Source organism: Arachis ipaensis, chromosome B08 (assembly GCF_000816755.2).
Source record: "Arachis ipaensis cultivar K30076 chromosome B08, Araip1.1, whole genome shotgun sequence".
In the NCBI taxonomy this organism is placed as follows: domain Eukaryota; kingdom Viridiplantae; phylum Streptophyta; class Magnoliopsida; order Fabales; family Fabaceae; genus Arachis; species Arachis ipaensis.
In genome coordinates, this window is record NC_029792.2 from 3565271 (window position 1) to 3572534 (window position 7264).

The 7264-nt window shown below is 32.7% G+C and overlaps 1 protein-coding gene across 4 annotated transcripts; it reads left to right on the plus strand.

Annotated features, from left to right (window-relative positions):
* On the plus strand, window positions 1-4612 carry LOC107613453 (serine/threonine-protein kinase GRIK1). Of its 4 annotated transcripts, XM_021108617.1 has the most exons (14): window positions 1-258; window positions 498-686; window positions 807-861; window positions 992-1161; window positions 1777-1851; window positions 1944-1988; window positions 2272-2346; window positions 2580-2667; window positions 2791-2915; window positions 3074-3169; window positions 3451-3517; window positions 3603-3718; window positions 4007-4085; window positions 4199-4612. In XM_021108617.1, the coding sequence occupies exons 4-14, from the start codon at window positions 1108-1110 to the stop codon at window positions 4330-4332; spliced, it is 954 nt and encodes a 317-aa protein (XP_020964276.1). In that variant the 5' UTR covers window positions 1-258; window positions 498-686; window positions 807-861; window positions 992-1107; the 3' UTR covers window positions 4333-4612. The 4 variants fall into 4 exon arrangements, with proteins under 4 accessions (XP_020964276.1, XP_020964275.1, XP_016170943.1 ...); XM_021108616.1 differs by having other exon boundaries at window positions 498-861; XM_016315457.2 differs by having other exon boundaries at window positions 807-1161.

A 7264-nucleotide genomic window follows, 5' to 3' on the forward strand; every position in this document is an offset into this window, starting at 1 on the left:
TTCCCCGCATTCGAATTGCGGCAACTTCTCGAATCTCAAGCTTTCAGCTTTGTCATCCCATTCACAATTGCAATGTAATTGCAGCTGAGATTGTTTCCTTCAATTCGCTTCTTGAATTACTGGAGCTACTCGATCAAATTTGGAGCTAGGGTTCCCAAATTTGGCTCCCCCAAAACCAACCAACTGCCGAAAGTTTAGTCTTTTGAAGTTGCAAGCAAAGGGTTCTCGCACGTTTTCGTCCTCGTCGAGGACAAAGAGGTACCTTGTTGTATCTATTTGTTATTATAATAATAATAATATAATATTCTGTTCTGTCACTGTCGTTTCCCCTCCTGAAAGTTCTATATTCTGTATGCGATTTTGTCTCTTTTTTCCCCCATCAAATATTCAGATAAGTTTTTAGAGTATTTTATTGATGGGGTGGCTATTCTTATGTCTTTCTTTTTGAGGGGTCTCTTTTTTTATTAGTTTGTTGATTTTCCTCTGTTTCCTTTCAGGGTAAAAGGTCAACGAATTTTGCATTGGTGAGGACTGGGCTGAGCTTATAAACTGGAGTTCAAGCAATGTTGGGTGTGAAACGTAGTGGGTTTAGTTTCTCTTCCTGTTTTCTTCATCTAGCTGAATGGCATCCTTTAAAATAACAGTGTTAAGCAGGGCTTGAAGCCCTTCTTTTTCTTTCGTATCAGGTACTATCTTCTTATTAAATCATTAAAAGTAGCGAGTACAATCTTATTTTGTGCCCTGATCCATGAAATTCTGGCAATCTGATTTAGCCTTAAACTGTTTGATGAAATCATACTTATTAGGATATGTGCTTTGGCCGTTTGAGGTGAATCAGATTAGTGCTGTGTATTTAGATTGGTGAGTGCTGTAGTTTGCAAAATGATCAGTTTCTGTAATTGTTTTGGGATAATCAAGAAAGGAAAAAATGAAAGGGCTAAGCAAAGTGTAAAAAAAATTTTCTCACGGGGACTGTTGCGTGGAGAAACAGATGATTTCTCATATAGTGGTGAGTTTACTAGTAACACCACCAGTGGAGATGAAAGTGACAGCCAGCCTCGAGCCAACCGATCGGAGGAAATTTTGAACTTGAGAGCAGAGAAGGACATGGCTTGTAGGCGGGTACCTGTTAAGGAGACCAACAAACTTGTTCGTGAAGAGGTGATTCATAATTGTGTGGATAGCTGCCTTTTTAGTTTTTTCTGTAATGTTGCTTTCAACGTATAGTCAAGCATCTTCAAGACTAAGTGTGCTAGTGAATGGTTGAGTTCAATAATGCTGAAACATGCGTTCACGCAAAATTTATCTGATCTTTTTAAGTAAAAGAATTCTTATCAATCTTTGATGAAGTGACACATGACAAATAAAGATTTTTTTTTTAAAATACTATTTTTACCACTTTTGGTAGTCTTGACATTAAGCTGAGGTTGAAACTTTGTAACCCTTTTGAGTAATTCCTTTCTTGATAAAATGATGTTGTTTGATCCATATAGCCAACCCCACCTACTGGGGCACGGCTTTGTTGTTGTTGTTGGCTTCTTCATTGATGGTAGTTTCTTTCTTCTTAGTTTTGTTTGTTGTTTGTTCTATGTTTCTTAGATTTTCAGAGTAACAGTTTTATATCCTGTCCATTATATATAGAGTTGAATTGCATGTTATTTGTGTTTGTCCAAACCCGTCTGAAATATGGTTAGTTATTTGATTTCTCAATTGTATTGCATGTCTCTTTTGCCAGTTTATGTCAATTGCTTTATTCTAATTATATTGTCCTTTCAGGATGAAGATGGGAACAAAATGATCAATGAGTATGTTCGGGAGTACAGGATTGGTTCAGGTAGTTATGGCAAAGTGGTAAGTGTGATGTTTGTGGAATTTTGATTTTTATGTTCTCAGTCAATAGTTCAATACAGCTTTTCTGAGCCTTTCCATTGTAAATATTGCAGGTTCTATATCGAAGTATTGTAGATGGAAAGCATTATGCAATTAAGGTAAGGATACCCTTTGGTATGGGCTGGCAGATTATTTCATGGTAACAAATATAGCTGGTTCTTTGAGGAGGAAATGGGAACTGGTCATTGTAGAGGGTAGTGTGTTGTAGATAGTTAGCTACACTAGCTAGTTTGACTCTGAAATTCCAGACTCTTTTATTAGGAGAATAGAAGAACTTATGCAACAACCAAAGGCTCACTGCCATGTGCATATGTACAATAGTATTATCAAGATAAGAGCATAGTTTCTCATTTATTGAGGTTGAATCTTTTTGAACTGCAGTCCTTTCATAAGTCCCATTTGCTGAAGCTTCGAGTTGCAGGCTCTGAGACCGCCATGTCTGACGTTCTGCGTGAGGTACATTTTTATACAGAAGAAGCATTCATATAGTCAGTTTTAGAAAATATATAGTTTTTCTTTTGCAAATGCTTTACCTTTTATATTAACAAATTCCCCCCTTTTCCCACAATTTTGTGTGCGTTTTTTCCATGATTGTGAATTTCTGGTTCGTTACATCCAATGACTTGATTGTTACAGCTTTTCTTTACTGTCCTGCAGTAAGTTAAAATGTTCATATTCATTATTTTCAGGTACTTATTATGAAAATGGTGGAACATCCTAATATAGTCAATCTCATTGAGGTGATTGATGACCCAGAATCAGATTGCTTCTACATGGGTACTCATGACTATTTTCCTTTTGCTTTTGTTACCGGAAATTTTCTTTCATATTTGAGCTTTAAGCTTGAAAATAAGAACTTGTTGACATTGTGTGTTTAATTGCTATTCTTTTCGTATGCAGTGCTAGAATATGTGGAGGGCAAATGGTTTTGTGAGGGTTCAGGTCGTGGTTGTGCCTTGGTGGAAGACACTGTTAGGAAATACTTGCGTGATATAGTATCGGGATTAAGATATCTTCATGATCATGTATGATCTCTCAACAAATCGTTTTTGGTTTATTTTGACTCAACTCCCCCCTGTTCCCCTCTGTTCCTCTCTTTTACTTGTACATTTTTTGCTACTTTGCTTTGGAAGACTATGTTAGTATGATGATTGTTTACCCTTTTTTTGTGTGTGAAAAACAGAATATAATACATTTGGACATCAAACCCGATAATTTGTTGATTACTCGTGAGGGTAAAGTCAAGATAGGGGATTTCAGTGTCAGCCAGGCTTTTGAGGTAATGTAAATTACTGAGCTTAAAGAATTATGATGGTTGAATGATATGAAAGCTGAGAAGTTTACAAGTCTTCGACATTACATTATGTGTGAAAGGTGACTTTGATACTTAAATTTTCTTCTAGCGAAAATATCAGGAGTTATAATGTAAGAATTATGCCTATCTGGGGGGCAGTACATATGAACTCAAAACGACTAATCAGTCATATATTGATGACATTACATGGTTGTTGGATACCCTAGAAAGTAATATTGAAACTTGTACTTGGTTTCACCATGCAGGACAATAATGATATACTTTATCGATCACCTGGCACGCCTGTTTTCTCTGCACCAGAATGTTGTGTAGGTTAGTTTACTTTTCGAGCTTGTAATATACTTAACACTATGGAAGCATATGATCTCATTGCAGTTATGTTGTTGATATAATGTAGGTGGTACGTATCATGGTAAAGCTTCAGACACATGGGCAGTTGGAGTTACTTTGTACTGTATGATAATGGGTGAATACCCATTTCTCGGAAAAACGCTTCCAGATACATATGAAAAAGTACGAATTATTTTTCATTATTCGCCACGTGAATAGATCCTCTCATTTCAAAATTCCACATGCTCTTATCTTAGGCAAATGTTTGCCGTTAATCAGGAACTAGAACATAAAAGCATAGAGCGAATTTTGCATGAAGAGAATCCCCTCTCATTACATACCGAAGTGGATTAATAGGCGCTAATCCAACTTTTTTAAAAGAATTCAATGTAAAGTAGATAGTTAGATATTTGATGCTTCATGTTTTCATCATATACTATAGAATCTCAGCATATTGTTTTCTTCATCCAGATAGTCAATAATCCATTAGTACTCCCGGATGACATTAACCCACAATTAAAGAACTTGATTGAAGGACTACTTTGCAAAGGTACACATGATCATGCATCATTTGTGTTAAATTCCTTTTGTGGGGTTTTAAACCTGTTTAAAGAGAACTACATAATATCCTATTTCAATTAAAATTGTGTGGTTGTGTGGCAGATCCAAAAGCAAGGATGACATTGAATGAAGTTGCAGAGCATAGCTGGGTTATTGGAGATGATGGGCCCATCAGTGAATACTTGTGTTGGTGCAAACAGAAGAGGCTTCTGGTGGAACAAGAACACCACCCTTAGAAGATAGGACCACTATGCTTTTGCCTTCACAGAAAGATAGGATTTTCTTTTTGTACTGTGAAAAGGCCAATATATTGCTAGTATACCCTTTGGACAACATGCATGAACTTTTTGTTATAGAGCAGAGCAAGTTTCCAAGGAATCCTTGTAATTTTAAGTAGCTAATCCTTCTGTTTTGGTACATAATTAATTAATTGTTTATTGAAAGTGATTGATTTTTATGGACACTTATTATACTCAAAAAGACCTATATATAGTGATCCAAACAATCCACACGAAACTTCAACTTTGATTTTGATTATCAAATTTACAAAGCTATTCTGATATGGTCCTTTATTTTTTCTTCCCACGGTTTTTTTCAATTCGATAGGACAAAGATTAATTAGTCGCGTATTAGAGTTTCACTTACAGGGTGTTTTGAAACCTTTTGGAATTCAATTCCAGTGTTTGAAACAAAAATGATTAAATTAGATTAGATAGAATTTAATTCAATTCTATTGTTTTTTCTCAAAATCAATTCCGACTCAAATAGATCCGGTTTGGAATTTTATTTTATTGGGATTTTACTTAAAACTTAAAATGTTTAAAATATCCTTATAATTTAATTACTATTTCTTAACTTTTATCACTCACATTCTTTTAACTTCTTAACTTTTATCACTCACATTCTTTCAACGCCTCTCACTTTTTAACATACTCTCTCTTCTCTTACCACTTTCATTCTCTTTCTTTTTCTTCAAGTCACTTAATATAATGTATAGGTCTACTATATAGATCTAAAAAAATTATCCACATGTATAGATTTTATATGTTTAACCTAGATTAATGATACCAAGCGTTGACTAATACGTCTGAATATTTTAAATGAAGTTGTGTCAATCATAACACTAATAAAAAGTGGCATAATTTTGCTCTATTTTAATTACATAAGTTAGTTGTTATAATTTATCGTTAATAACTAGTTTTATTTTACTTGTTATGTCATTAGACCACTCAACAAGTTGGTTCTTAGTTCATATTTATTTTCTGTTTTTGGTTTATCGTTAGAATCAAATATGAAGAACTATTTAATTTTTTAATTAATAATAATATTTTTTAAATTTAATATTTTTAGATTAATCTAATTTTTGTTTTTTAAAAGAAGTGAAATTCAATTTAATTTTATACTATTAAAAGTTTTAAAATAAGTTATTAAGAGTCTGTTGTTCATCAATAAATTACTGATACATAAAACAAAATTCTCATCAATAAATTGCTTATACATAAAATAAAATTTAAATTCTTAATATTTATTTAAATAGATGAGTAAACTAACCACTTATCAAGTCGGTTAATATGTCCTTTATTATCACAGTGCGTTACTGCCAACCCTGTCTCAAACCCAACTACCCAAGTGCTGCGTCACCAATTCAATTTTCCTTGTGTTAACACTTGCATGCTGAACTCACAGATACGTGTCCTTTTATTCCTTCCCTTTGCATTGCTATCAATTAATTAATTAATTAAATACTATCAAGTTTGCAAGGCAACTTTCAAGTTCTGATTGGGGCAGAGCTACTTAGCTTTGTACTTATTTTTTATTGATATTGATATAACTTTGGATCGAGAACTAAGCAGTTCCCTACTTATTAATTAGAAAGGAAAAGAAAAATGGGCATTGCAAAGCCATTATTCTAATGGGATAATGTATATACTCTCCATTCTTTTTCTATATCTTTAACCTAATTAATGTGTATCTATCTAGATATACATAATATATTATTACATCAATATTTTATGGTAAAAATTCAGGTGAAGTCGACTTCATGTAAAATTGATATCTTGAGAGCTATTAGATAAAAATTTAGTCAAATCAATCAAATCATTTAACAGTTCTCAAATATCAATTTTATGTGAAGTCGACTGCATTTGAGTTTCTACCATATTTTATTTGGGACAACTTTATGCAATTATTTTTTATATGTGGTACTCGAATATAAAAGTACTAATTAAGGAAAAGAAGTATTGTATTGATTTAATGTTATTAAGAGCAGTTATATATAGATAAATGAATTCAAAGTAGAGAATAAATTAAAGTGGTTATTGGTGGCAGTTGCATGAGTTTGTGGTTTTCGTGAACGCGTTGTACTCTTGAAAAGTCATATTCATGCACGCAAAGAGACAAAAGCAGATGCAGTTTTTGGCTGTGTATGTGTTATCATCACCACTCACCCCCTTTAATTTGTTCTCCTCCTCCTTTTGGTTTTTTTGACTTGAAATTTCAACTTCATCGACTAGGTAATGTAACTAACTTCATTCTTCAACTTCTCTACGGCTTTAATTTCTATCTAAGCCAGCCAGTAGAATGCATCAGACGGTGCACGAATCAAATTCTTGTAATTTAATTTTCTTTCATTTTTTGGTGTTAGAAGAAAACGTGCATCTTGGTTTCATAGAAAGTTTCAGTACCATATACAATGCCTTCTTTTTCCCTGCCTCCAACGTATAAGTTTCATACGTGTCACACCGCACACTGTCACATGCAATTAAAAATTATTCGGTGAAAATTTAATTTTACATGAAATTTATAGTTGAGACTTATTAGATGATAATTTAGTCAAATTCATGAGTTTTTATTAAATTATTAACGGTTAGTTATCCATAAAGTAACAAGAATATTCTTTTTTAGTTTAATTTTAATATATTGACAGTATAAAACACAATCGTCCAACTATATTCTTTCTTTTAGATGATTTTTCACGCGATCAATATAAAAAATAGTTATTTTTACTAATATGACATTACATAACTAAATACATATGTAAAATAATTTACATTAACAATGTATCAAAATTAAATTCATCTTATAATTATATTTTTATTTTTGTTTAAATTTTTTAAATAGAGTATTAAATTAGATAGCTTCCATATTTTTAGTATTTACTTAATTATA

Coding starts and splice junctions, on each gene's coding strand:
- LOC107613453 (XM_016315456.2), top strand. CDS start 883: ATGATCAGTTTCTGTAATTGTTTTGGGATAATCAAGAAAGGAAAAAAT. Junction 2,347..2,579: donor TGTCTGACGTTCTGCGTGAG/GTACATTTTTAT, acceptor CATTATTTTCAG/GTACTTATTATGAAAATGGT. Junction 3,170..3,450: donor GTGTCAGCCAGGCTTTTGAG/GTAATGTAAATT, acceptor TTCACCATGCAG/GACAATAATGATATACTTTA.